Genomic DNA, 27,610 nt, shown 5'->3' on the forward strand with positions numbered 1-27,610 from the left:
CAGGCTCCCCACTGAGCAGGGAACCTGTTTTTTCACTATGACACCATTTTCTCTGCTGGCCTGAAATCTGCCTGTGGTTCTTCCAGTTGGCTGTTTAGAGCTTGTCATTTTGCCTTTGGATCATTTTTGATGCTTCAGCCCCAAAGTAGGAGGACCTTATGCCCAGAGATTTTTTTTTAATAATTTTTATTTTTATTTATTTTTTTAAGATTTTATTTATTTGACAGAGAGAGACACAGCGAGAGAGGGAACACAAGCAGGGGGAGTGGGAGAGGGAGAAGCAGGCTTCCCGCAGAGCAGGGAGCCCGATGTGGGGCTCGATCCCAGGACTCTGGGATCACGACTGAGCCGAAGGCAGATGCTTAACGACTGAGCCACCCAGGCACCCCATGCCCAGAGATTTTTAATTGAATATTTTCAACCCAGTAGATTTTGATGCTGAGTTGTTGGTTTTTTTAAGGCCAGGGAACATATATATACATGTATATATATTGGGAATATATGTATATATATATATTTTGTCCCTCGTGGTGGACATTTGATTCCGTCTCTTCTCTTAAAAAACAAACAAAAGGGCGCCTGGGTGGCTCAGTTGGTTAAGCGACTGCCTTTGGCTCAGGTCATGATCCTGGAGTCCCAGGATCGAGTCCCGCATCAGGCTCCCTGCTCAGCGGGGATTCTCCTTCTCCCTCTGACCCTCCCCCCTCTCATATGCTCTCATTCTCTCTCTCAACTAAATAAATAAAATCTTTAAAAATAATAGTAATAATAATAATATTAAAAAAAACACAAAAGAACCAAAACAAAAAACCCCACAAAAACTGGCAGGTGTTATAACAAAATATGTGAATAAGAAGCCACATTCATTAGTTGTTGTTGGGAAAGCATTTTTCTCTCCATGCCTCTGTTTACTCACCCCTGGGACAGAGATAATAATACTTCTGAATTCTCAGGTGAAAATTGAATGTTTTAATCTCTATAAATGATTTAGGGCAGTCATAGTATAAGAGATCAGTAAATGGCAGCCAGAATTAACTGATTTTAAAAGAGTGTTTTCTTGGAAAAATAATGATTCTGTTCTAAGCACATGCCCTGTATTTGTCCATTTCCTCCTCACAATTACTCTGCAAAGTGGGGGCTGCTATTACCCTGATCTTCCATATGAGGAAACAGACACAGAGAGGTTGAGTCAGTTGTCTGAAGCCACACAGCTAACACGTCACGAGTGTAAGAATGGGCCGGAATGTTTGTGGTGTCCGGGAAGAACCCAGCACTCCCTGAGTCAAACTCCTCGATATCAGAATGGGCTTGAATGTCCTCGGGCCCGAATGGAAGGGTCAGGAGACTCTGGGGTCCTCATGTCCTTGGGGTCACGCTCCCTCATGGGCTTGGGCTGCAGGTCCAGAGGGAGGCGTTGTTCATGAAGAGTGAACGTCATGCGGCCGAGGCAAAACTGGCCACAGCAGAACAGCAGCTGTTGGGGTTACGGACCGAGGCCGAGCGGGCACGCCAGACCCAGAGCCGCGCCCAGGAAGCCCTGGATATGGCCAAGGAGAAGGACAAGAAGGTGCGTCCCCTTTCCCTGTGCTCCCTTGGGGGGTTCCCACCCAACAGAGGTTGGGGGAAATCCAAGAATGTCCCAGATGAACGAGTCTTGGGAGATCAGCCCATTTTCTAGATGGGAGACTGAGGCACAGAGAAGGAAGGGGACAACTCAGACACGTGGGCTACTGTTCTAACTGTGAATTATAACCACAGTTAACATTGACTGAGCACTTACTGCATGCTAGGCCCTGAGCTATGTATTTGACATGGACTAACACATGTAATCCTCACGTCAAGTTCCCGTAAGATCGGTGCTCTTATTGTCCCCATTTGAAGAAGCAAGGCACAGGGAGGGGATGCCACTTGCCTGAGGTCACACAGCCATGCAGAGGTTCGGCCAGCGTTTGGACCCAGCTTCCCGAGTTCTGGTCTTCAGTAACGACGATGACTGACAGCAGGCCGTGGCCACTGAGTTGGGTGGTTTTCACACACTATCGCTTTTAATTTCCCTCTAACCCCGAAAGCCAGAAGGCGTTCTTATTCCTGTTTTCTAGATGAGCAAGCTGAGGCTCTGAGAGGCCAACTGTGACATGTCAGAGTGACACGTCAGGTCGCTCGCTCATTGGACAGGCGCGTGACTCCCAGAGCCCCAGGTGCCTCAGCATAGAGTCCCCCAGCCCTAGCTCACTGTGTGACCTTGAACAAGTCAGTTGACCTCTCTGAGCCTGTTACCACCTTCTGGTATTGTGGTCGAGATTATGGTTTATTTGTTGCAGGATCTCTCCCCCTCGGCACCTAGTGACACTGGGGTCAGGTCATTCTCTATGGGGGGGTGTCCCGGGCACTGTGGGGGGCTGAGCAGCATCCCTGGCCCCACCCCCTCCATGCCAGGAGCACCCCCAATGTGACAGCCGCAGACATCCCCACACATGGCCTGGGGTTCCTTGAGGGCAGAGGTTGAGGACCTCTGATCTGTAGTATAATAATAAAGCTTAGCATTTATTGAGTGCCTGCTGTTTGCCAGGCACAGTGTAGATTTAACCTCCGTTCAGAATCACAGTAAGCTGCCAAGGTGAGAACCGTGATTCTCCTTCCTTTACAGATAAGGAAACTGAGGCTCAGAGGGGTTAAGCCGTCTTCCCAAGATCTCCTGCAAGAAAGGGGTAGGGAGGGACCCAAGCCCAGGGCTGCCTGACCCAGCCCCACCAGGCCAGGCTGCTTTGGGCCTCCCGTTCTGTCAGCCTCCCCTTTCCAGAGTCCGCAAGAGGGGCTGTGACAGGATTGGCAAACTTCTGGAAAGAGCCAGAGTCCATGTTTTCGGCTCTGACGTGTCAGTGAATGGGCCTGGCAGCGCACCAATGAAATTTTATGTACGAGCTCGGAATTTGATTTGATTTTCCTATGTCATGAAATATCATTTTTCTTTCGACATTTCCCCCCCAACCATTTACAAATGTGAGAGCCATTCTCAGCTCACGGGCCGGACTCCCGCGGGCCGGAGTTTGCTAGCCTCTAGGATGTGACCTTCCCTCACCAGCCTCTTCCCTAGGTGCTGGGGAGGTCCAATGTCCCGGGCCCCAGGCTCAGGGTGACTGGAGGTTCCCCCCTACCCCCCCGCCTAGATCACAGAGCTCTCCAAGGAAGTCTTCAGTCTTAAGGAGGCCCTGAAGGACCAGCCAGCGGCCCCGGGCACCCCCGAGGTGGAGGCCCTCCAAGGCCAGGTCAAGGCCTTGCAGGAGCAGCTGAAGGTGAGGACACGGGGCGGGGGAGGAAAGCAGTTCAGGATTTTAGCAGCTGTCACACTGGGGCAGGGACTCTGGGTGTAAAGGGGGCTTTGGGGCGTGTTGGGGGGACCTGCTTTTCTAAGCACCCCTCCCGCATCCTCACAGCAGGCTGCCAGGGACCACAGTGCAGTGGTGGCCTTGTACAGGAGCCATCTCCTATATGCCATTCAGGTGAGTCCCGCCGGGCCACCAACACCCCGGCCCGTTCTCCCATCAGTACAGGAGGAGAGGTTCATGGCCTTCAGGGGTGGCGCGGGAGGGAACCGGGAAGCCAGGGCAGGAGTGCCCAGGCTCTCTCTCTCTCTCTGCTTCCCCCCGCCCCAGGGTCAGATGGATGAAGATGTGCAGCGGATCCTGAGCCAGATCCTACAGATGCAAAGACTCCAAGCTCAGGGCCGCTGAGCATCACAGCACTGACCCTCCGCCCGCCAGGCTCACGTGCTGACCTTCTAAGCTCGGACACCAGCCTGGGCCTTCTCGACTGTACTTAGCTGCATCCACTGCCCCACTGGTCCCCGCACGCACTGGCCGGTGTCATCCCCAGCCCTGACTGTGCCCTCACCCCCACTGGAGACTCTGTGAGCCCCCTCTCCCGCGTCCCATCCTGTCCGTCCTGTAACGAGGCACCACCCCGGACCCTGGGAATAAAAGCTCTCAGAGCAGAGGATGAATGTGTATGGCCTGATCGCTGGGCCCCCGCGGTAGGGAGGAGAGGGGTGGCCTAGAACAGGGACTGGCACGTGAGGCAATCACCTCTTGCACCAACGACTCAGGCCCCGGAATGAATACTGTGTTCGTGCGGTGTTGTAAAAAGTCAGAAGTCCGTGATGAACAAACAGTCCGAATGTTAAGTGAAGACAGCATCCAAGTGTGCCCTGAGTCACTTTCCTCACCCTAAATCCAGCCCTGCTGGGAGCCTCCCACCCCCAGCCTCCCTGCCCTTGGGCAAGTCCCCCGAAATCCCCTGGGGCTTCTTGGCTCTTTCCAGCTAAGGTGGGGGAGGTGGGAATGTGACCTGTCCCCGGGGTTTCCTTGAGTGTCCGGGGCGGCACTGCGTCTGTAGGGGCTCAGCCTGTCCTTTGGCGTCCCTATGGCTCAGAGAAGGTCCCGCAGGAGGGGCTGCCCTCCCTGGTCTCCGTGGCCTGGAGCGTGGAGCGCTGGCCAGGGTGGATCCCCACCCCTGCAGTCGGTCGGTGAGTAAAGGGGTGATTTCTGTGTCCTGCCTGGGTCTCTCTTCACCCTGTGTCTCCCTGTCTCCAGGTCTCTCTTCTGTTTCTGCCGCTCACGGGCTCCCATCTCTGTCTCTATCCCCCTCTCTCTGTGTCTCTGTGTCTTTGCCCGCTCTGGCCTTCCTCATCCTTCTCCCTGTCCTCTTCCCCCTCCTGGGGTTTCCCCCCCGTCCTCGTCCTCGCTGCAGCCGGAAGGAAGGACTTGCAGTCAGGCTGTTGTGGGAAAGGCCACGGGGGCTCCACTTCTCTCTTTCGAGGCCTCCTCTCCCGCCCCCTTGCCCAGGGCCTCCAGAACCTCGCGCCCAACCCAGCTGTGACAGGTGAAGGGACCAGGGCTCCTCCACCATCCCCGCGCAGCTCTGCTGGCTCCACAAACCGCCCAGGGAGTCAGACCCGGGGAAGGGAAAGGGGGGGCTTTGACCGGGGGCTGCACGACCACCGCGGGTGGGACCCAAGGCCCCTGCCTCCCCGAGGTGCTCCCGGCCCCAGCTCCTGACAGCAGATAACACGGACTCATGGCCTCAAGACTTCTCCTGGTGCTCGCCCTCTGGGTGGGCTGCTCACCCTGCAGCGGGAGAGAAGGTACGTGGGACCCGCCGGGGGCCTGGGGGACAAGGCAGAAGGACACTACCCGGGGACTGGAGTTGAACTGTCTACCATGGAATATTCTGGGCTGTGGGGTGGGAGCTCACACACCTACCAGATAACCCACAGGTGGGAGGGGGTTGCCATCCCATTGCACAGATGGGGAAACGGAGAAACAGAGGACCAGTCCCACCACAAAGCGACACCAGGAAGTGGCAGCCACAGCATGGACAGAGGGAGAGGGAAGGAGAGAGGGAGGGAGAGAAGGAGACATTTTAATTACATGCATTCATTCCATGCACTTCTAAACAAAGCTGCTAGGAAGAGGGGCTACACTGAGACAGCTCCCTCCCACCGGGGCTCCCCGCCACTCAGGTCCCCTCGTGTGGCTCCTTTTTTTTTTTTAAGGATTTTTTTTTTTAAGATTTTATTTATTTATTTGCGAGAGAGAGAATGAGAGACAGAGAGCATGAGAGGGAGGAGGGTCAGAGGGAGAAGCAGACTCCCCGCCAAGCAGGGAGCCCGATGTGGGACTCGATCCCGGGACTCCAGGATCATGACCCGAGCCGAAGGCAGTCGCTTAACCGACTGAGCCACCCAGGCGCCCCCCTCGTGTGGCTCCTTAAACCTCAGTTTCCCCATCTGGAAAATGGGCTAATACTCCCTGCCTTCACAGGTTGTAGTGGAGGCGAGAGATGATGCAGCTGCCTTTTTTTTTTTTTTTTAAAGATTTTATTTATTTTTTGACAGAGAGAGACACAGCGAGAGAGGGAACACAAGCAGGGGGAGTGGGAGAGGGAGAAGCAGGCTTTCTGCTGAGCAGGGAGCCTGACGCGGGGCTCGATCCCAGGACCCCGGGATCATGACCTGAGCCGAAGGCAGACACTTAACGACTGAGCCACCCAGGCGCCCCTGCAGCTGCCTTTCATTTACATATTCATTCGCTGCACAAACCTTTATTGGGCACCTACTGTGTCCTGGTGCCGCCAGCTGGCAGGGAGGCTGGGGCCCGGCACACGTAGGGCTCCGACAATCCCGGGGCAGGTTGGAAGCTCACACGGCTTCCTCTCCCTCCGGGGCCCCAGCAGCCCCCACCCAGCCCAGGGTGCGGTGCCGGGCCTCTAGGTACCCGATTGCCGTGGATTGCTCCTGGACCCTGCTGCCCACTCCACACTCCGCCAAGCCCACGTCCTTCATTGCCTCGTACAGGTCAGAATGCCCAGGAGGGTGTCCTGGGGTTTCACGCAGGGGCCAGGACAGCTGGAGGCCTAGTGAGTACCCGAAACCCTCAGGATTCCAAAGCAGCATGGGCCAATAGAGATATACTTCCTAAAACACAGCCTGCGAGTCACATGTGGAGTTCAAACCCTTCTAGAAGCCACGTTTAAAAAGGAAAGAGAATTTAATATTTTGCTTCAGTATCATCTCAATATTCCAAATAATTTATTTAATAGGATCGAGTGCAACTTAACATGCTTATGTGCAATTTATATATGTAAATTCACAATAGAAATTAGTATTATTTAGTGGGATTAAAGCAGGATCATGTCAACATGTAATCAACATGTTAAAAGTTAATGAGATATTTTACACTCTCTTTATACTAAGCCCGAAACTCCACGTGCATTTTACACATAGAGCACATTTCAACTCACGTGCTAGATGTTCACGGGGAATTCTTGGTCTCTGATTAGACTTTATAAAATCTGTGGGTGGGAATGTAAAGTCACCCACCTGGGTCGTCCTGAACAACTTTGTCAAGTTTTCTGACCACCGGGAACTTGACATTGAGGGCAGATAAAATAAATCGGAAAGCCGCCCTCGCTTGCACCAGCCACACTTTGAACAGCGGACAGCCACTCGCGGCCAGTGACTACTGCATGCGACGGGGCGGTCAGAGCCTGTGGAATGTTCTGGAAGGCTGTATGTGCAGCGCTGAGCTTGTCCCTAGAGTCTGAAATCTTGGGGTCTCAGAACTCAGGACAGTCAGAATCTTCTTATTTCAGAATCTGTGAGTCCATAGACCTTGGAATGTTGGAATTCTAAGGCTGGAATGCTGACATTCCAGAAGCCTGTAGAATCTGGACCCTAGCGTCTCCCTGTAGGGTGTTCCCCCTGGCCCCGGGTCCACACAGGCTCTGTGATGTTGGGGTGAACGGCTCCCTCGGGGTCACACGGCCAACAGCAGGACCCGAGTCTGAGGTCCTTGAGTAACCCCGCTTCCCCGTCCCGCGGGAAGCGCTGAGGCCCTCACGCTGCCCCTGCGTGTCCAGGCACGGCGTGGCTGCCCCCGGGGAGAGCCAGCCCTGCCTCCAGCTGACCCCTGAGGCCACCAGCTGCACCATCCCAGATGTCCAGCTGTTCTCCATGGTGCCTTACATACTCAACGTCACAGCGGTCCAGCCCTGGGGAAGCAGCAGCAGCTTCGTGCCCTTTGTTCCGGAGCACATCAGTGAGTGCGGGCAGCAGCGGGGCCGTGGGGGGTGCGGAGGGCCGCTGGCTTGCTTGCCCCTCCCCGCTCTCACCACCCACCTCCTGTCATCCATCCTGTCCATCCATCCTGGGTCCTGTCGGCTCCACCTTTGCATTTCTTCAAGAAGCCGCCCACTTCTCCCCACACCGAGCCCCCACCCAGCCCAGCCTCCACGTTCGCTTGGACTGGCTCAATCCCTTCCACCCTGGTCCCCAGTCCTGCCCTCACCCCCACTATCTGCCCTCCCCACGGTGGCCACCAGAGGGCGCCTGTGAGCACCCGAGTCAGGTCCCACCCTCCCCTGTTGTCAGCCCTTCAGAGCTCCCACCTGCCTGGCGTAAAAGCCCAAGTCTTCCCCAAGGCCCCCAAAGTTCTGCACGACCTGCCCCATCCCCTCCCTGACCTCCCCTCCTCCCCCTGTCCTCCTCACTCACTCACTCTTCTCCAGCCACACACACCTCCTCTGTTCGCCCAGCATACCAAGGAGGTCCTGCCCCAGGACCTTTGCACAGGCTGTGCCCTCTGCCTGGAAACCTCTTCCCCCAGATCTCCACACAGTTCACTCCCTCACCTCCCTCACATGTACTCAGATGTCATCTCCTCAGTGAGCCCTCCCATGAGCACATTATTAAAGACTGCAAACCCTCCTATGTTGCTGGTGATTATTAAGAAAGTCTAGTAGTTCCTCAAAGAGTCAAACATACATTATCATATAAGCCAGCAATTCCAGTTCTAGGTGTATACCCCAGAGAAATGAAATTATATGTACTCAGAAACTTGTAATGTTCACGGCAACATTATCCGTAACAGACAAAAAGCAGAAACAACACAACGGTCTGTCAACAGATGAATGGATACACAAAACAGGCTCCATTCATATTATGGGACATTACTCAGTCATGAACAGGAGCGAGGCACCCACACATGCTGCTCCAGGGACAGACCCCGAGCCCTCGATGCTCAGGGAGGGAACCAGACACAGAAGGACACAGTGTGAGTCCACGTGGGTGACATGTCCCCAGAACAGACTCATCCACAGACGGGAAGTGCATTAGTGGCTGGGGATGGTGAGTGACCGCTGATGGGGACAGGGTATCTTTTTTGGGGTGATGGAATGTTTTAGAGTTAAATAGCTCTTGATCTTTCTTCCTTACTCTTGATGCCCCGTGGATTTGCTTCTTGTTTCTCGTCTTTTGCCCTGATGGACTGAGCTCCAAGAGGACAGGGGTTGGGTCTATGTTGGTCACTGCTGTGTCCCCAGTGTCCAGGATGCCGCTGGACATTCAGTAGACACTCAATAAATACTTGTTGGTTGATTGGATGAAGGAGTGAGCCTACCAGCAGCCTCTGACCCTGCCTCCTGCTTGTCCGTCAGTCAAACCAGACCCTCCCGAAGGCGTCCGCCTGAGCCCCCTCCCTGGGCAGCGGCTGTGGGTGCAGTGGGAACCCCCCCAGTCCTGGCCCTTCCCAGAGATCTTCTCACTCAAGTACTGGATCCGATACAAGCATCACGGATCGGCCCGCTTCCGCCAGGTGAGGAGGAGGAGGGGAGGAGGGCGAGGACAGCACGTGCCATTCACAGCGGCCAAAAGGCGGAAACCGCCCGAATGTCTGTCGACAGATGAATAGAAAAACACATGCATCCACCCACGCACGGGCAGGTCACTCAGCGGGAACAGGGGTGAGGCGCAGACACGCACGGCCCCGGGGACGGACCCTGAGCCCACGACACTCGGGGAGGGGGCCAGGCCATGCGGGGTGTGTTCATCACGATTCCATTTATGGGAAACATCCAGAACAGGCACATCCCCAGACAGGAAGGGGTTCTGGCTGCCAGAGGCTGGGGAGGGAGCGGAGAGAGATGGCCGATGGGGACATGGCTTCCTTTTGGGGTGATGGAATGTTCTGGAACTAGAAGGAGGTGATGGTTGCACAACATTGGGAATATACTCAAGGCCCCAAATTGTTCTCTTTAATTGGTTAATTTTATGTCATGTGAATTTCACCTTGATTGAAAACAAATATGTTGTTTAAAATTTTTACAAAGTAGAGGATAAGTAAGGCAAGGGTATTGCCGAGCATCTGTGGTCAGTTGTGTATTAGCCTCAGATGCCAGACCCAGGAGCTGCAAGCTTGCAGGGGGTAGGTTTCTGCGACCCTGTCCCATGGGACTTTCTGGGCCCATGGAAATGTTCTACATATGCACTGACTAAAATTGTACCACCGACCTCATGTAGCTGCTGAGCATCGGCGATGTGGCGAGTAATCAAGGAGCTGGCTTTTACATTTTATTTAATATGCATTCGTTTTCTTTTAAACATTTTTGCAATTTATTTTCATTTATATACATACAAATAAATTTTTATTTTATTTTTTATTTAAGATTTTATTTTTAAGTAATCTCTACGTGCAACATGGGGCTTGAACTCACAACCCCAAGATCAAGAGTCACACTCTCCCAGCACCTGGTTGTCACCGTCGGTTAAGCATCTGACTCTTGGTTTCGGCTCAGGTCGTGATCTCAGGGCCGTGAGATCGAGCCCCATGTCAGGCTCTGCACTCAGCACAGAGTCTGCTTAAGATTCTCTCTCCCAGGGCGCCTGGGTGGCTCAGTTGGTTAAGCGACTGCCTTCGGCTCAGGTCATGATCCTGGAGTCCCGGGATCGAGTCCCGCATCAGGCTCCCTGCTCAGCGGGGAGTCTGCTTCTCCCTCTGACCCTCCCCCTGCTTGTGCTCTCTCTCTCTCTATCTCATTCTCTCTCTCAAATAAATAAATAAAAAATCTTAAAAAAAAAAAAGATTCTCTCTCCCTCTGCCTCTGTTCCGCCCCCCTGCTCTCCTGCGCGCTCTCTCTCTAAAATAAATATTTTAAAAAAGAAAAAGAAAAAAAGGGAGTCACACACTCTACCTACCAGCTGAGCCAGCCCAGTGCCTCTATTTTTTTGGAATTTTTTTAGTGGTGAGAATGAAGTGATTTTTTTTTAAGATTTGTTTATTTATTAGAGAGAGAGAGAGAGAGAGAGTTGGGGGAGGGGCAGAAGGAGAGGGAGAATCTCCAGCAGACTTTGGCTTTGCAGGGCTCCATCTCACGACCCTGAGATCATGACCTGAGCTGAAACCAAGAGTCGGACCCATAAATGACTGAGCCACCCAGGCGCCCCTATTTTTGCAATTTTTAGATTGAGACAGAATTCACATGCCGTAAAACTCATAAAAACTGCACAAGGCAAAAAGGCTTTGAGCATATTCACAAAGTTATGCAATCATTAATTAATCTAAATGTAAAACATAAACGGCCACATCCGGTGCCATCAGGACGACCCAGGGCCGAGCGGGGAGGCAGACAGTCAGATCTGGGGCCAGGAAGTTGGTTGGGGGATGCGGGGGGTGGGGGGGCTGGGATATTGGTCTGTCGTTCTGTTCTGAGGAAGAGGGGGACCCAGAAGGAGGACAGAGCCGCATCTAGGAGGGAGAGTGGGAATGGCGGGAGAGAGATGCCTGAGAGCGGACGCGGAGAGGTCAGCGCCATTGCAAGAAGAATTGATTACATTTCCCCAGAGAAGGGGACATGCCACGCCACGCAGGCCGACACGGGCCACATCAGGACGGGAGGGAGGGAGGCAGAAACAGGAGTCCGGGGAGAAAGAGGCCCAGCCTCTGTGGGGGGTTCGGTGGGAAGGCAAGGCAGGGCTGGGTGAACCGCTCGCTGGGGGCTGGCGAGCTTGAAGACTTCTGGCTGCCGCTGGGCTGCACCTGGCCCCGGGAGGCTGGAGGGCAGGGGGACGGCTGGCTTGTGTGGGAGCTGGAGGGAGTGGGCTGTGAGTCTGATGGGCTGGCGTGTACACATGAGCCATGCTCCTGGCTGGTAGGCCATCTCTAAGAATCCACTGACCCCGGGAGGGGCAGTCTCTCCCTGATCAGCAAGATGCGGCCGGTAGCAGAAAGAGAGGATGCCGAAAACTTAGAAACAAGGTTAATACAGCAGGGCCAGGAGGGAGGGAGGCGTTGAGGCTGATCGCAGAGGCTGTGGTTGAGGCCTGGAGGAGGAGTGGGGTGGTGGGGTTGGGGGTCTGTGTGGTCCACAAGGGTGTCCAGAAATGGGTGGCTCGGGGGCCAAGGATCAGGAAGGAGCAACGATATGGAGGGGGCCTCAGGGGCATACTTGTTAGGATGGAGCGGGGGAACCGAAGCTCTGTCATGCGGTTCCGTGCCCCACGGCCCCTCCCAGCCTCCTTGTTCCCACTGACCTCACCCCTCTTTTCCGCTCTCAGGTGGGGCCTATTGAAGCCACATCCTTCACCCTCAGGGCTGTGAGGCCCCAAGCCAAGTACTGCATCCAGGTGGCTGCTCAGGACCTCACCGACTATGGGGAAGCAAGTGACTGGAGCCTCCCTGCTGCTGCTTCCAAGCCCCTGGGCAAATAGTGGGGCTTCCCAGCCCCCCCCCCCCCCCGCCCAGAAGAGGGGCTGGGTCCTTGACATCTGCCCCCCACTGCCACCCACTCAAGGACGGACGGGATCCATGTGGCCTGGGTTCACTGCTGCCGAGTAGCTGCGCAACACTGGACAAATGACTTTGCCTTTCTGAGCCTGTCTGTCAATCTGTGAAATGGGGATGCACTTCTCCCTTAGGCCGCAGTACAGGGCTCTGTGAACTGTGAACTTCTGATGTTTTTTATTGTTTAACTAAAAAAAGATTGTTGCTGGAATCAGGATTCCTCCTCCTTTCATTTTTTAAAAAGATTTTATTTATTTGAGAGAGTGAGAACAAGCTGGGGGTGGGGGCAGAGGGAGAAGCAGGCGCCCCGCTGACCAGGGAGCCCGATGCGGGACTTGACCCCAGGACCTCGGGATCATGACCTGGGCAGAAGGCAGATGCTTAACCAACTGAACCACCCAGGTGACCTCCTCCTTTCAATAGACCCAGATGAGACCCAGAGGGGAGAGGATGAAGCAGGACACACACACAGCGAATCCCCACTCCCATGGATCCCCAGGGTCAGGGCTGGGCCAGAGGAGGAGCCTGGGGCTGGGGGAGTCCTGGGGCTGGGGTGAGAGGTGAAATCCATTCACTCAGCAGTTCAGTTCACGTACCTCCTGAAAAGCTGCCTGGGGGTGAGCCCCACTATGGGTAAATGCAAATAGGGTATGAGTTTGGGAGGATTTCTCTGGCCAGAGGGCGGGCGGGGAGGGGTGCAAGGCCACCAGGACCAAAGGTGGGAGAAAAATCCATGGGCTTCTCTGTGAATTTCACTGGGGTCTAAAGTCAAAGGTCATCTTCTCTGAGAAGCCTTTCCTCACCACCTCATGTATGGCCAGCAGTCATGGCCCCCCAAAACATAGCCGCCCCGTAATCCCCAGAGTGTGGGAATACAGTCCCTTACATGGCAAAAGGGACTTTGTGGATGTGATTAAATTAAGAATCATGAGGATCCTTAATTCAAAGATTAAGGATCCTGTATTAAGTGAACGGACGTCGTGGCGGGTTATCCTGGATGGTCCAGGTGGCCTAATGACAAGGGTCAGAGGGAGAGAGGGAAGGTGATGGGCCGACAGAAGCAGAGGCCAGAGTGGATACCAGGCCATGAGTTGCGGCGTGCAGGCGGACTCCGGAAGCTGGGAAGGTCGGGGAAACAGATTCCGCCCTGGAGCCCCCTTCCCATCCACTTTAGACTTCTCTCCCCTCCACCCTGAGAGAAAGAGAATGAAAGAGAGAGAGAGAGAGAGAGAGAGAACACACACGAGGGCAAGGACAGAGGGAGAGGGAGAATTCCAAGCAGGCTCCACGCTGACGCAGGGCTCGATATCACGACCCTGAGATCATGATCTGAGCTGAGATCAAGAGTCCCATGCCTAACCAGCTGAGCCACCCGGGTGCCCCAACTTTAGACTCCTGATCTCCAAACCATAGGATAATAAACGTGTGTGGTTCTAGGACTGCGAGCTTGCGGTAACCATGCAGCAGCCACAGGCAGCTCACACACCCTCTCAGGTGCCCCTTCTCTCCACTGTCCCAACACTGCTCTGTTGCACCAGGTGGGTTTGGGAGCTGGTGGGCATGCGCAGGGCAGGTGGGTGCGGGAGCTGGTGCATGCATGTGCAGGGCAGGTGGGTGCGGGAGGGGATGCGTGCATGTGTGAAGGGCAGGCGGGTGCGGGAGCTGGTCTATGAGTCTCTGCCCGGGACTCCAGGTAAACCTGGGGGAGGGCGTCCAGGCTGCTCTGTGGACATGAGCCCGTGGGAGCTGTCCCTGGTCCCCCGGTGCGCGCTAGGGACACAGGAACACGTGTGGCTTCCCGCAGCCCAGCACACAGAGTAAGCACTCAACGCCGACCTCCGTGTTCGCTCCAGAAAGGAGTGAAGAGCAGGGAATGTCGCGAGCAGCGGCCACGGCGCGTCACGATGGAATTTTTGTGCTGCTGCTCACCTCTAGGGGGCGGAGAACCTCCCCAGAACTTCAAATCAGCCGACCTCCGGAACCTTTGTCACCCACTAGCGAGGGTGTAACTCGGCCGGGAAGGTAGCCGGATTCGGCGCTTGACAGACGGGGACCAAAGCCAATGAAAAGGGTACCTGAGTATCCTCCAACCAATAATAGAGTGGAGGAAGTGACGCTAGCGGAAATACAGGGGACGGTCAGCGGAGTTCGGCAAACACCGAGCCTAAGCGGTCTTCTCGTGCTTGTGAGAGAAGTAGGAGGCAAAGATGTCGGAGCGAAAAGTTTTAAACGTAAGTATTTGGTGACTAGGGCTTTCTAGCCGGGGCGGGACACCTCGGAGCTCCGGCCTTGGTGGGTTTCCTATGCTCTCCTATTGGAACCTTTTTCTGTTCTCCAGCGGTCTTCCGCGGGGCGGGGCTTTCAGAAACCTCCCAATCACCTTCCGTGGCCTTCGGGGCGGGGCTTTCAGAAACCTCCCAATCACCTTCCGTGGCCTTCGGGGCGGGGCTTCCCATGTTTGCTCCATCTCTTCGCCTGATTGGTTGTGCCGAAGGGAGTTAGCCAGTCACGTCCCTTGGGGGCGGGTCCGCCGTGGCAGTATTGCCGTTCGCTCCTCCTCCTCCAGGCGCGTGGCTCCGTGAGGCCCCCGCCCCCCCCGGAGTCCAGGGGTTCGCGTTCCCAGGGGGCTTCGTCCTTGCTCCGCTCTTCCGCTTCGCTGGCAGGGGACCCTCCTAGCCGCCTCGGCTTCTCCCGACTCTGTTGGAAAACCGGTGGGGGGGCTCAGAAGGCAGGATGCGGCCCCTGAGTTCCGAGTCCCCGTCCGCAGCCCCCGGGAGGGGTGTGTGCTCCGTGGCGGGGAGTGAGCTCCCCGGCCTGGGAGTGTGTAAGCCCAGGATGTAAGGCCAAGAGCCCAGGTTTCCACCGGCGGGCCGAGGCCACTCCCTGCGGCTCCGCGCTCTGATCTTTGCAGCAGCTGGGTATCCATCCCCGGCGTCTTCACAGTCCAGGGCAGGTGCTGGACTCCGTGTCCACGAAGGACCTTCCGTCCTGACGGTCCAGCTGGGAGGCCTCTGTCCTCATCATTTCCTGTGCCTACTGCGCCAGCGCCCTGCTCAGCAGATCGCGGAGGCGGACGGGGTCCCTCCGTTCAGATGAGGACAGCGAGGCCCAGGGAGATAGCCAGGGAGAGGAGGACTCGGACCCAGGCCCCTGATCACCGGGCCGCGCTGCTTCCCCCAGAGCCGTGTCCCCGCCGGGACTCAGTTTCCTCCTCTGTGACGTGGGCACATCACGCTCTGCCTCGTAGAGGCTCTGCAAGCATTCTGTGAGGCAGGGGCTGTAAAGTGTTCCGTGTAGCAGCGCCCTGCCCCTAGTAGGTGCTCAGAATACGAACTGCTTTATTTTCTGATTGTCCAGCGAAGCTGTTTTCCATGATCCACACCTGCCTTCCGCATATCTCCCAGCTCAGACTCCCGGCAGGGGCAGCTAATACAGAAGGCCCGAGGCCGCCGTCCCGGCTGGCTTGCCGGGTTGGACCTTGGCTGGCATCCGGGAACTGGAATCTCAGGATGGTTCCCTTGCTTACACTCTGTACAAACACCATGGGTCATGCTGAGCACCGGCCGTCCTTCCGGGGTCTGGAATATTGGAAGCTGCGAGGCAGAGGGGCCGGGTGACCATCCCTCAGTGAAAGCCCTGGGCTCCCTGTGTGCTTCTCTGGGAGACACCATCTCACGTGTGTGGTCGTATTTCCTCACTGGGGTAATTAACACGTCCTGTGTGATTCCACGGGGAGAAGGCTCTGGAAGCCTGTGCCTGGTCTCCCCGGACCCCTTCCGACACACCTTTTCCCTTTGCTGATGCGTCGCTGTGTCGTTTTGCCGTAGTAAGTGATAGCCATAAGTACGAGTGTATGCTGAGTCCTAGGAGCCCTCCCACCAAATCATCAGACCGCGGGGTGGTCCTGGGGACCTGGGTACAGCTCCTCCCTCTTCTCCTGGCCTGCTCCTGTGCCCAAGACAGCTCCCCTGACACTTTCACTTCCCACAGAAATACTACCCGCCCGACTTTGACCCGTCAAAGATCCCCAAACTCAAGCTCCCCAAAGATCGGCAGTATGTGGTGCGGTTGATGGCTCCCTTCAACATGAGGTGAGTGCCCCCGCTGTGTGACCCCCCACGTGGCCCCTCACATCAGTCCTGGCAGACAGACCCAGTGCCTGACACCCCCATAGAGTGGCTCATCCCTGGCACTCAGACCAGGTCCCCAGTGCAGGCTCAGACATCGACCCAGTGAGTGCGGGACTGTGCCAGCCCTCACTTTCCTCACAGATCGGGATTAGCCCCCCTGACTCAGATCTCCCAGCCAGTATCTGCCTCAGGATCTTGATCGTGGGTAATAAGTGTGAGTGCAGAGATGGGATGCTGTGTACTGATTCACCGCCTCCAGCAGCCATACTTCTTCATACCCCAGGACCTTTGCACAGGCTGTTCCTTCTGCCTGGAACATTCTTTCTTCTGCTCTCACCTGGCCAGCTCTTCTTCACCCCTCAGGTCTTGGCTTACATCTCACCCTCTCAGGGGCACCTGGCTGGCTCAGTTGGTAGACCCTCTTGATCTCAGGGTCGTGAGTTCAAGCCCCATGTTAGGTGTAGAGATTAATTTTTTAGAAAATAATAAGCTTTAAAAATATATATTTCAAAAAACTTTTTTCAATAAAATCTTAAAAAAACCTTATCCCCGGGGTGCCTGGGTGGCTCAGTCGTTAAGCGTCTGCCTTCGGCTCAGGTCGTGATCCCAGGGTCCTGGGATCGAGCCCCGCATTGGGCTCCCTGCTCCACGGGAGGCCTGCTTCTCCCTCTCCCACTCCCCCTGCTTGTGTTCCCTCTCTCGCTGTGTCTCTCTCTGTCAAATAAATAAATAAAATCTTTAAAAAAAAAAACAAAAAAAAAAAACCTTATCCCCTCAGAGAGGCCCTCATGACCCACTGCCTGACCCCTTCCATGATTCCCTCTCCCTCACCGTCCCAAGATCGTGCCCTTTGTAGCACTTCACAATTACCGTGTCTTACCGATTTGGAGCCTCACGCTTTTTCACGTTTTAGCAAATTGAAGTCGGATACACCCGATCGTCAGACACGTTGTTCTCTGAAACTCAGTGTGTTTTTGCGTATCATTGGTCTGTGTCTCTCTCTCCTTCATCCATTTATATTTAAAATTCAGCTCTCCTTTCAGGCACCTGCTGTGCCAGGGCCTAGGCGGGGCAGGGAGGATGCTGTGGGGACGCTGAGGCTGCTGCAAGTGTGCGACAGGCGGGTCTCAGCAGGTCTGGGTCGTCTGGGCGCTTTCCCGGAAGGGGACCCCGGGGCCAAGGTCCAGGCGCACAGTAAGAAGAGCGCGCCAGGCGGGGGGCATCTGAGGCAGTCTGCCTCGGGAATGGGGGAGCTCCCTGTCCCGTGAGGTATGCCAGCAGCCATCTGCCAGAATGCCAGGGTCCCACCAGTAGGCACCAGCGTGCCGTGATGGCTTGAGTCCCTCTGTCCTGCCCCACAGGTGTAAGACGTGCGGAGAGTACATCTACAAGGGCAAGAAGTTCAACGCGCGCAAGGAGACCGTGCAGAACGAGGCCTACCTGGGCCTGCCCATCTTCCGCTTCTACATCAAGTGCACACGATGCCTGGCAGAGATCACCTTCAAGGTAGACACCAGCCCAGCCGGGCTGGTCCTTCCCCCCGGGGGCTCCCCGCTCCTCTCCTCTCCCTCCACGGAGCACCTGTTTCACCCTGCCCCCAGGAGACAGACTTGTTCCCGGCAGCATTACGTACAAAGGCCCGGATGTTCCGTGACACGGGATTCAGGGAACAGACTGCACCCTGACGTGGCAGCCCGTCACGGTCACGGCCACGACTGTGTTGAGAATTTGGGGGAACGGCCGAGGACCTTACGTTCTGTTGGAGTTTCTTTCTACCAAATGCTCTTCCCTTTGGGTATAAAAAGAGTACATTGAAAGAATTACATGTTTTGATTACTTTTTTCCTTTTAAGATTATTTATTTGAGAGAGAGCAAGCACGTGCGCTCCCAGGCTGTGGGGGAGGGGCAGAGGGAGAGAGACTCTCAAGCAGACTCCCCACTGACCGCGAGCCCAACGCGGGGCTCGATCTCACCGCCTGGAGATCACGACCTGAGCCGAAGTCAAGAGTCGGATGCTCAACCGACTGTGCCACCCGGGTGCCCCTATTTGGAGTACTTTTTAAACAACAGCTGTAGTGAGATGTGATTCAGATATCACGCAGTTCACCTTTTACAGTGCACGAGCCGGTGGTGTTTAGTGTATTCACGGTGGACTAAACTGACCCCGTGCCCAATTCCAGGAAATTTCCATCACCCCTGAAATGAGCCCCATAACCGTTAGCAGTCGGTCCCCATTGTGCCCGCCGCCGCCCTGGGAGCCACCCGTCTGCTCTCCGTCTGGGGGCCTGCCCGTTGCGGATGTTTTCCATGAGTGGCGCCACGCGCTCTGTCCTTGAGCTTGTGTCCTGCTGTGGTTCCGGCTCTCCCACGCCGTGGTGTGTGACGGGGCCCCTTCCACTTCATGCTCAATCACGCTCCAGCGTGGTAGAAGCAGAGCTCAAACGGAGCTGCGGGGCCGGCGCCGGAAATCCCCCTGCCGCTCCCCCTGCCCAGCCAGCCCCGTGCCTGGACACACGGTACTTCTGGACACACGGCAAAGCTGCAGAGCCGGCGCAGAGGGTCGCGCCAGCCCCTCGCCCGCTTCCCCTCCCGCCCGCATCCTCCACGCCGTCTCTGTCGCCGTCTCTGTCGCCGTAAGAAACCGACACCGAACGTTACCGTTAGCCACGTTCCACACACGACGTGGGTTTCCGTGTTTTCCCTGATGCTGTCTTTCTGCTCCAGGGTCTCATCCAGGATGCCAGCTTATATTTCCCCTCTCCATCCTAGAAACGCGTGTAGGAGCATGCTCTGTATGTACTTGATACGTGATTTATAAGTATGGAAAATCGTGAACAGATGCGCACGTGAGCGCACACATGCACACACGCACAGAGCAGACAGGAAGGCAGGACACGTGCAAAGGCCCAGAGACTTATATTCGCGGAGGGCGGAGGGCGGCAGCAGGCAGGTGCAGAGGGGTCTGAAGATCCATGCTGTGGAGTTTGGTGTTTTGTGAAAGAGGACAGGAACACTAGAAAGTAGTGTTTGACCCAGGCATTTGACAAGAAAAGGGGGGGTGCCTGGGGGGCGCAGTGGCTGAGTGTCCGACTCTTGGTTTCAGCTCAGGTCCTGATCTCAGGGTCGTGAGATCGAGCCCCGTGTCAGGCTCCATGTCGGGCTCGGCACTCAGCAGGGAGTCTGTTTGAGATTCTCTCTCTCCCCTCCAGCTCAGGCTCGCTCTGTCTCTAAAATAAATAAATCTTAAACAAGAAAAAAAAAAAAGACCAGGAAAGGCATGAGCAGGAGTGAGGCATGGAGAGGAGGTGTCCCAGGCTGCTGGCTGCCGGCTAGCAGGAGCTCTTGATGCCCAGGGACATAGGACTGACGTCTGCCCGTTCTCCCTTCCAGACAGACCCCGAGAACACAGACTACACCATGGAGCACGGAGCCACACGGAACTTCCAGGCAGAGAAGCTCCTGGAGGAGGAGGAGAAGAGGATGCAGAAGGAGCGGGAGGACGAGGAGCTGAACAACCCCATGAAGGTGAGCCGGGAGCTGCCTACGTGCACCTCTTCCTGCCTTGGCCCCCGGGCAGGGAAGTGGGGTGGGCAGAGCTCCAAGGTGGCCCTGGGAGCCCTGCCTCCTGGTCACACACCCCGTGTAGCCCTGGGAGTGCGCACACAAGGATCTCACTCCTGCGATCAGGTTGTTAGGTTGGGTCACGGTCAACCTCAGGAAAGGGAGGTTATCCAACGGGCCAGATCTCTCACCTGAGCCCTTCATCTGGGTCTAGAGGACATTAGCGATGTGAAGGAGCAGGCCTGGAGTGGGGGCCCGCATGGCAGGGAGCAGTGGGGGTCCCCGTCAACAGCCAGCAAGAAAGCGGGGACCTCAGTCCCACAACCACAAGGAACAGAGTTCTGCCAGCAGTCCGAGCGAGGCCGGGCCTCGGATGAGACCACCGGCCCCTGATTTCAGCCTGTGGAAGCCTTGTCGGAGAACCCAGCCGCACCGCGCCGGGCTCCTGACCCACACCAGCCAGGGGACAGCGAGGTCCCTGTGATGTTAAGCCATTGAGCTGGTGGCAGATTGTCATGCAGCCAGAGGAAGTGAATATCAGGAGGCAGGAAGTTGGACTTGAGGATGCAAGGTGCTTCCTGCGGCCGGCTACCCCCCAGTTTGCAGAGAAGACGCCCATGACCAGTGGCTGTGAAGACTAGAAGCATGGAAGGAAACGTTCTCTTGAATGTTTCCTGGCTGTGTGACCTTGGGCAAGGCACTTGGACTCTCTGTGCCTCGGCATCCTGGTGTGTCAAATGGGATTGAAGACCAGCCTCAGAGGTTGTGGTGGGGCTTAAGTGAGTTTGTACATGTGAAGCTCTGGGGACAGGGCCCGGCACGTAGGCAGGAATCCCTGAGTGTTGAAACTCTGATTGGCCCTCTTCAAACAAATCGTCATCTCCCGCTGGCCTCTTCCGTCGGACCTGATGCAGGGTGTTCCGTGGCAAGTGGAGCGGCAGGGAGGGAGGCAGGCTCCGCGGAGGCGGCGTGTGCCCAGAGCCGCCTGCGTGGTCATGTCCATCGTGGACCGCCCACGTGGCCACAGGGGCTTACGGCCTAATTAGGTACCCCGAAACCACAACTTAAACACTTCTGATCCTCCAGTTTCTGGGGGTCAGGAGGCCCAGGGAGCTGAGCTGGGTGTTCAGGCCTGGGGTCTCTCAGGAGGGCCCAAGTCAAGCTGCAGGCCAGGCCGCATCTTGTGAAGGCTCAGCTGGCCATGTCTCTGCCATGGGGGCCTCTGCACCCTGCACGACATGGCGCCGGCCTCCCCAGAGCCAGTGATCCAGAGGAGCAGTGAGGAGGCCTTTTAGGGCCCGCTCTCAGAGTGACACACCGTCGTCCCATCACACTCCGCTCGCTGGACTGGGTCAGAGTCCAGCCCGCACTCACGGGAAGGGGAATGAAGCTCTGCTTTTTCAGGGGAGGAGCATCAGAGAATTGGGGGACGCGTATTCAAAACCTCGGGCCTGCCGCTTCCCTCTGTGCGGGGTCTCAGCCCAGAAGCGGCCGACGCAGGCTTCCCACCCACGCCTCGGACGCCCGGGCTGGCGTGGTTCCTCCGCACCATCGCGGAGATGAAACAAGCTTACGCTTGGCAGTGTGTCAGCCTGGGGCCTGGCGTGTAACAATTGTCGTTTTTAATCTTTGTTACTATTATTTTTTTTTAAGTAGCTGCACACCTGACATGGGGCTCGAACTCACGACCTGGAGGTCAAGAGTCGCGCGTTCCCCTAACAGCCAGCCAGGCCCCTCATCTGTGTTTTTACTTTTATTTCATGAAGGAGCTGGGCTGGACGTCCAACCCTGGGGCCTCAGGAGACCACTCCCCGTCCCCAGGCCTGGGTGCTCTGAGCTGGGAGATGGGGGCAGCAGGGGGACCGGGCAGGAGGCCCCCGAGCAAGCGCTGTGGGTGCAGGCAGGCGTGGGCGCCCCTCCCCTGGCGGGTGCTGCCCCCCTCACCCCAGCAGCTGCACGGAGGGGCGGCCCCGCACGCTCAGCCTGGGTCCTGCCCGCCAGGTGCTGGAGAACCGGACCAAGGACTCGAAGCTGGAGATGGAGGTTCTGGAGAACCTGCAGGAGCTCAAGGACCTGAACCAGCGGCAGGCGCACGTGGACTTCGAGGCCATGCTGCAGCAGCACCGGCTGTCAGAGGAGCAGCGGCAGAAGCAGGAGCGGGAGGAGGATGAGCGGGAGACGGCGTGAGTGGGCCGCGTGGGGCCGCGCGGGAGTCCCGGGTGCTCCACCCGCCTCACAGCCTTTGCTCAGGCTTCCGCCTGGAACACCCTCCTTCCAGATCTTCCGTGGCTCCCTCAAGTGTCCCTGCTGCAGGGGGCCTTCCCCACGCCCCCCCCCACATCTCACTTTCTCCCATGGCGTCTGTGTCGGGGTCACCGACAGCACCCCCCAGGTTTGATGATTCGCCCAGGCCTGCTGCGTTCACACTTTCTGCACGGCACTGTCCACCCTGGAACCTTCGCTCTGCCTCACCCATCTCCTGGTTCATTGCCTCCCTCCTTCCCTCCCTCCCCCAGAATCTGACGGGGGCTTGGTTTGGCTTCTGCGCTCCCAGGGCTGGGCGCATAGTAGGAGCTCCGGCGGAACCAGCAGGTGGGCAGGGTGGCGAATAGCGCACAGCCCGGAGACGAGTCTGCATGTGGGGAGCTCCAGGCGTGGCCCCGACCGAGTCACCCAGCCGGGGTCCCAGCTGAGGCGGGCTGGTGCCATCAGCCAGCACTTAACCACGCCGCCCTCTGTGGACCGAGAGGATTGCGAGGAGTTTGGGTGCCCCTCCCTGCCCCGCTCACTGCTGTCGGGGGGGGGGGGGGGGGGGTTGGCGAGCCGGGCAGGGGATCGCAGGCACGAGTACCATCCCACAGGGCCTTGGTGGAGGAGGCGCGCAAACGCCGGCTGCTGGAGGACTCCGATTCGGAGGAGGACGCGCCTGCTCCCGCCGCACCACGGCTGGCCCTCCGGCCCAAGCCCACCGCCATCCTGGATGAGGTGAGTGCGCCCCTCCCCCCCAGTGCTCTCAGGGCAGCAGAGGGGGAGCCCGGCGAGACCAGCTGTGAGTCAGCGGGCGGCCGTGCGCCGGGACAACCTTGTCTCCGAAAGCGGTGGCAGGCGTGCAGGGTGGCAGTTTACCGGCCTCTGCTCAGCCGCTGAGACAAGCAGACCCCCAGACTCGGAGACTTAGGAACACAGGTGTGTATTTCTCGGTCCCCGTAGCAGCCCTGGGGTGACCGCCAGGACTTCAGGCCGTGCTGCTCCCAGCGCTCGGGGACCCAGGCTCTTTCCAACTTCTCCGTCTGCTCTCCTGGAGCGTCGGTCCCAGCTCTGGGGTCACAGCTTCCGGCCGGGGTGGGGGTGAGAGGGGTCCCTGCCAGGGCCCCGCAGTTCAGTGTCAGAGGCAGCCCGACTGGTGAGCCGTGGGGGGCCTGGGGGCTGCGGCCCAGGGAGGGAGGCGGATTTGGCGGGTGGACTTCCCAGCACAGCGTCTCATCCCCGTGGCCAGGGCCACGCTGGTGTGTTCATCGGAGTCGGGCGGAGGCGGGAAGTGGTAGGTAGTGGTCACCCAGACACGTTTTATTTTAACTCAGACGTCTTCCTGGTCGGTGCTAGCGGGACGCAGGTTCAGCCACTGGGTAAGACCCAGAGTCACGCGGTTCCGACCGCACGGAGGTTACTTCTCTGCTGGGAAGTTGTGCCCGGCCACCCCGCACGGCGTCGGGCCCAGGCAGCTGCCTCCTGGCGCTTCTGCTGGCCTGGGGGCCGCCCTCCCTGCGCGCTGCCTCAGTACCACCTTCACGTCCTAGCCCGGGCGAGGGCCCGGCAGGGGAGGAGGGTGTTCGGGCCGCTGCACCCTCGGGCCCACACATCCTGCCGCACCCATCCCGCTGGTCGGCGCCGAGCCACCTGAGCACAACCTGCTGCGAGGGAGGATGGGCAGTGTAGTCCTTCTGGGGCGCAGCCATGTTCCCGTGGGGCTCCCAGGACTGTCAGCAGAGGGAATGGCCCTGGAGGTCGTGCACGCCCAGCCGTTACTCTCCAACACAGAACCAGAGCGTTTCCTTTGAGGATCCGTCCCCTGGCGACGGGTCTCACACTGTCTTTCTTGCATAAACCGCTCCCAGAGTTGTCTAAAATTTCCTTTTTTTTCTTCCACGTGGAACGAGATCGGAGCCACTGTGAAAGCAATCTGTGTTTCTTTGCTGCCCCCCCCATCTGTTCCAGGTGTCTTCCTCGCACCTAGTTTGATGACAGACTTTTTGTTTAGTTTTGCACAATACGGCTCTGCTGAGACTTCCCAAACGCTCACCGTGACGCTTACGGGAGCCCGTCGCCTTCCGCGCCTCTGGCGCCTGCGTCCGTGTCCGTGGTTTCATTTAGTGGCAGCGTGTGCATCCGGTGGACACAGGCTTGGGGAGGGGCTCACAGGGCTAACGCCGGGGGCCGCGTGAGTCGGCTCAGAAAGCTGCGGCTGGGAGCGCTGGCCTCTCCTCACACCCCACTGGACCACGTCTGCCCCGGGCAGCACTCGCGGGTCCCGGCTCCAGCCGAACCAGCCCCCTTGCGTGTGCCAAGCCCAGTCCGCCGCCTGGAGCGTTGTCCCTCACGTCTCCGCTTGTTAACTCCTCCTCGTTCTGATGTCAGCCCACAGTTCCCTCTCTGAGGAGACCTGCCCTGACCGCCTTATCGACTGGCCACTCTTCCCTCGCGCTGTCACGCCACACTGACGTCTGTCTTTGTGTCACACCACTTGTCAGCGCAGACTTTGTCCTGTTGATCTGTTTGCTTGTCCGTCCTCCCTTGTCCCTCGGATGGTGGGCCCCGAGAAGGCAGCACCCTGTCCATCATGCCCCTGCAGCTCCAGCTCCTAGCTCAGACAGGACCTCCTGAATCCAGGGCGTTCCAGTTCCTCTATTTCAACAGAAAACAGATAAAAGGGGTCCTTTCCTGTACAGTTGAAGGGCTGGAGGTGGGGCTGAGCCTCTCTCTGCCTTCCCTTCACAAGTCCCCAAAGTGGGGGCCTCCATTTTTCCTCATTCCATCAAACATTGATAGAGCATCTTCATGCCAGGAGTTGTTTGTGGCCCTGGGGACCCATCATGAACACGACAGGAACCCCCAGCATAGATGGGGGGTACGTACTAAGGCAGTGGAGGGTACGGGGAGCGTGGACATGCAGCACTCACTTGATCACTTGAGCCTGAACTGTAAAGAAAGGTTTCCCAGAGGAGCTGATACTTGGGTTGGGTACTGAAGGGTGAGTAGGAGTTCACCAAATGCCTTAGAGGAAAGGGGGCATTGCAGGTGTTGGGAATGGCGTGGGTAGATGCACGGAGGGGGGAAGGCGTGGTGTGATTTTAGGAAGTGTTAAGTGCAGGGAGGCTGGAGAAGGTGGCATTTGGGCCAGTTCACCCACTCATGTCCCCCCTCACTCCCAGGCCCCAAAAGCCAAGAGGAAGGCGGAGAGCTGGGAACGGAGTGTTGGCACCCTTGGCAGCAGGCCCCAGCTGTCAGGCCTAGTCGTCGTGAAGAGAACAGACCTGGGTTGCAGCGCCCAGGAGGGCCTGGCATCGTCACCCACCACCCAGGGTAGGTGCCCTGGGGTCCTGGGACCGGGGTGCAGCGCCTTGGGCGGCCGCCAGGTGGCAGCAGCGCCCCCAGTGTGGCCTTGCAGCTTGGGGGAATCCTCTGAGTGGTGGGGAGAGGGGGTGGTGTGCCCCGAGCCCGAGCTGTGGGGTTGAAGCCGCGTAGGCTAGCTCGCGCCTCTCACCAGGCCCCATGCAGAGCGGGAAGCCAGCTGACCCTGCACCCTGGGCGCCCGGCGTCTCCTCCCTCAGCCAGCTGGGGGCCTATTCGGACAGCGAGGACAGCAGCGGCAGCAACTGAGACCCCAGGCCCTTCCCCAGGTCAAGGTCCCGTGTCCAGCTTCAGCTGACGGTGGGGCAGGATGCCTTGGCACCAACCAGAGCCACGCATGACTGGACAAACCCCGACGTCCTCTGAGGCGGCAGGGCCAGCGAGGGCTTCGGCCGAGGGACTCGGTTTCTCCTGTCCCCCCACCTGCTGGCCCTCGGGGACCTCAGGGTCCCCAGCTCACACTGCCGCCCTCCTGGCCCTCCATTCGGGGCTGTGGCCTCCCTGGAACAGCGCTCAGCTCCCGGCAGGCCTCGTGGTCGTCCCTTTGACAGCCGCAAGGGCTCGGCCGTGTTTGGGGGGGGGGCACGCGGGAGAACACACCCACCCCTTATTAGCGCTGCCCCCTCCGGCCACAAAACCCACGAGCCAATGAAAGGAACCACTGTCTGGCCTGGGCCCCTGTTCCGCCAGCTTCTGGGGGCGGCCACAGAACCACACAATGTGGCCAATCTGGCCTCTGGTTCTTGCAAGCTGTGAGATGGTAAAAGGCTCGTTGATTAGTGGGTGTTTGGGGAGAATTTGTTATGTAGCAGTAGATCGCCAGTACGTCACTGGTCACGTGACCAGGAAATCGATTCCGAGGCTCACGTTCTTTCAAGGTTGCCAGACTTCAACTCCGGTATAATTTTCTCCCACTTCACAGTTTTCTAGTTGAAGGTCTTATGCTCCCGCCAGACTCCTTCAGCACCTGCCCCCCCAGCTCTGCCCGCCCCCCCCCAGGGTCGCCGGCCTCAGCCCTCCTCTGTCTCTCTCTCAAGCACACATTTGTTTGGCATTTGGTAATGAGGCTTTGTGCTTCTTGCTATCAGAGTTTGGGAGGTGAGAAGCCCCCACTTTGGGGATCCACTTTCCTGCAGTGATTTCTGTGCTTAAGTAGGACTGGAAGAAGCGGACTGGGATCCAGCCAGGCCCCCCGGGTCCTCACCTCGCAGCTCCCGGCCTTGAAGACAGGCCCCGGGGCCCTGGTCCTGAAACGCTGACGGTGGAGGGGCTGCAAATCGGTGCCCCGTGCGGGGGGGCCAGCACACCGCGGCCTCTTTTCCCCAAGGTCAGAGTCAGGGTCGCACACGGTGCCTGCGAGGGGTCTGTTCAGACCGGCGGCCAGAGGAAAGCATCCAGCCGAAGAAGCGCTTGTGGGAGAGAGGAGGCGTGGGGCCCCCGTTCGCTCTGATCCCTTCTTGCAGACGTTTCCTGAGCTCTTGTCGCTTGTCGCCGTGTGTGCGTGACACCTGTTAACTCTTCTTTACGAAAGATTATGAGCTCCGTCCCAAAACACAGATGAGCAAGCTACGGTTGGTGGACCAAAGCCGGCCCACAGCCTAGTTTGTGAACCAAGTTTTGTTGGCACAGCGACATGCCCGTTTGCGTGTAACGCGTGGCCGCTGCACTCTGCAGTGACGGAGCCAACGGGCTCCCCACCGGGTCCCTGATAGAGAGAGGTTGCCCGCCCCCGCCTGGGTCGCCCAGCTCTGCCCTTCCTGCTCCCCACGGCCTCTGGGGAAGGTGCCGACACCCCGTCACCCCAAGCTGCGCTCTCCTCAGTGTGGCACGGGATGAAGCACACGGGATCCGCTCAGTGAGGGAAACAGCTGACGTTCGAGAAGTCCTTGCCGCTCGCCTGACCTGTGCTGAGCTTGTGCAGATTCACTCGTTTGAGTTTCCCAAAGCAAGTTGCTTGCTAAAAAAAAAAAAGGATATGATTTATATACAAAATATATACTAAAATAAAATATGTATAAAATTTATATGTGTAATACATGTTGTAAAATTTGTAATGTATATGTTGATATAGTTTATATATAAAATGTATGAATTACACATATAATTTATATAATACCTATTTATTATACATTATTTTATTTTATTGAGCACCTACTTTGTGCCCAGAGCTGTTTTAGG

General features: G+C 57.3%; 3 protein-coding genes across 6 annotated transcripts; all 3 read left to right on the forward strand.

Moving 5' to 3' along the window:
• The first annotated feature begins 786 nt into the window (after window positions 1-786).
• Window positions 787-4,359, forward strand: ANKRD24 (ankyrin repeat domain 24). 2 transcript variants are annotated; one of them, XM_032394955.1, is made up of 4 exons: window positions 787-1,567; window positions 3,168-3,293; window positions 3,435-3,500; window positions 3,654-4,359. In XM_032394955.1, exons 1-4 carry the CDS (start codon window positions 1,313-1,315, stop codon window positions 3,729-3,731), a joined length of 525 nt encoding a protein of 174 aa, XP_032250846.1. In that variant the 5' UTR covers window positions 787-1,312; the 3' UTR covers window positions 3,732-4,359. The 2 variants fall into 2 exon arrangements, with proteins under 2 accessions (XP_032250846.1, XP_032250847.1); XM_032394956.1 differs by having other exon boundaries at window positions 3,438-3,500.
• Window positions 4,360-4,803: 444 nt separating this feature from the next.
• On the forward strand, window positions 4,804-12,315 carry EBI3 (Epstein-Barr virus induced 3). Its single transcript, XM_032394954.1, has 5 exons — window positions 4,804-5,140; window positions 6,232-6,352; window positions 7,417-7,595; window positions 8,992-9,149; window positions 11,888-12,315. The coding sequence occupies exons 1-5, from the start codon at window positions 5,074-5,076 to the stop codon at window positions 12,038-12,040; spliced, it is 678 nt and encodes a 225-aa protein (XP_032250845.1). The 5' UTR covers window positions 4,804-5,073; the 3' UTR covers window positions 12,041-12,315.
• A 1,935-nt stretch (window positions 12,316-14,250) lies between these two features.
• Window positions 14,251-27,398, forward strand: YJU2 (YJU2 splicing factor homolog). 3 transcript variants are annotated; one of them, XM_032394848.1, is made up of 9 exons: window positions 14,251-14,344; window positions 16,104-16,204; window positions 17,605-17,749; window positions 19,634-19,768; window positions 21,806-21,987; window positions 22,666-22,789; window positions 25,234-25,384; window positions 25,569-25,707; window positions 26,355-27,398. In XM_032394848.1, exons 1-8 carry the CDS (start codon window positions 14,321-14,323, stop codon window positions 25,679-25,681), a joined length of 975 nt encoding a protein of 324 aa, XP_032250739.1. In that variant the 5' UTR covers window positions 14,251-14,320; the 3' UTR covers window positions 25,682-25,707; window positions 26,355-27,398. The 3 variants fall into 3 exon arrangements, with proteins under 3 accessions (XP_032250739.1, XP_032250740.1, XP_032250738.1); XM_032394849.1 differs by having other exon boundaries at window positions 26,589-27,398; XM_032394847.1 differs by having other exon boundaries at window positions 25,569-27,398.
• Window positions 27,399-27,610: the final 212 nt, after the last annotated feature.

The sequence above is a fragment of the Phoca vitulina genome, unplaced genomic scaffold (genome assembly GCF_004348235.1).
Source record: "Phoca vitulina isolate PV1807 unplaced genomic scaffold, GSC_HSeal_1.0 scaffold81, whole genome shotgun sequence".
NCBI lineage: Eukaryota > Metazoa > Chordata > Mammalia > Carnivora > Phocidae > Phoca > Phoca vitulina.

Excerpts from the sequence above, each read along its gene's own strand:
- ANKRD24 (XM_032394955.1), top strand. The coding sequence starts at position 1,313 with ATGTCCTCGGGCCCGAATGGAAGGGTCAGGAGACTCTGGGGTCCTCAT. Across the intron at positions 1,568-3,167 it reads CCAAGGAGAAGGACAAGAAG|ATCACAGAGCTCTCCAAGGA; the intron begins GTGCGTCCCCTT and ends CCCCCCGCCTAG. Across the intron at positions 3,294-3,434 it reads CCTTGCAGGAGCAGCTGAAG|CAGGCTGCCAGGGACCACAG; the intron begins GTGAGGACACGG and ends GCATCCTCACAG.
- EBI3 (XM_032394954.1), top strand. The coding sequence starts at position 5,074 with ATGGCCTCAAGACTTCTCCTGGTGCTCGCCCTCTGGGTGGGCTGCTCA. Across the intron at positions 5,141-6,231 it reads ACCCTGCAGCGGGAGAGAAG|CCCCCACCCAGCCCAGGGTG; the intron begins GTACGTGGGACC and ends GGGCCCCAGCAG. Across the intron at positions 6,353-7,416 it reads TCCTTCATTGCCTCGTACAG|GCACGGCGTGGCTGCCCCCG; the intron begins GTCAGAATGCCC and ends CTGCGTGTCCAG.
- YJU2 (XM_032394847.1), top strand. The coding sequence starts at position 14,321 with ATGTCGGAGCGAAAAGTTTTAAAC. Across the intron at positions 19,769-21,805 it reads AGCTGAACAACCCCATGAAG|GTGCTGGAGAACCGGACCAA; the intron begins GTGAGCCGGGAG and ends CCTGCCCGCCAG. Across the intron at positions 22,790-25,233 it reads CCACCGCCATCCTGGATGAG|GCCCCAAAAGCCAAGAGGAA; the intron begins GTGAGTGCGCCC and ends CCTCACTCCCAG.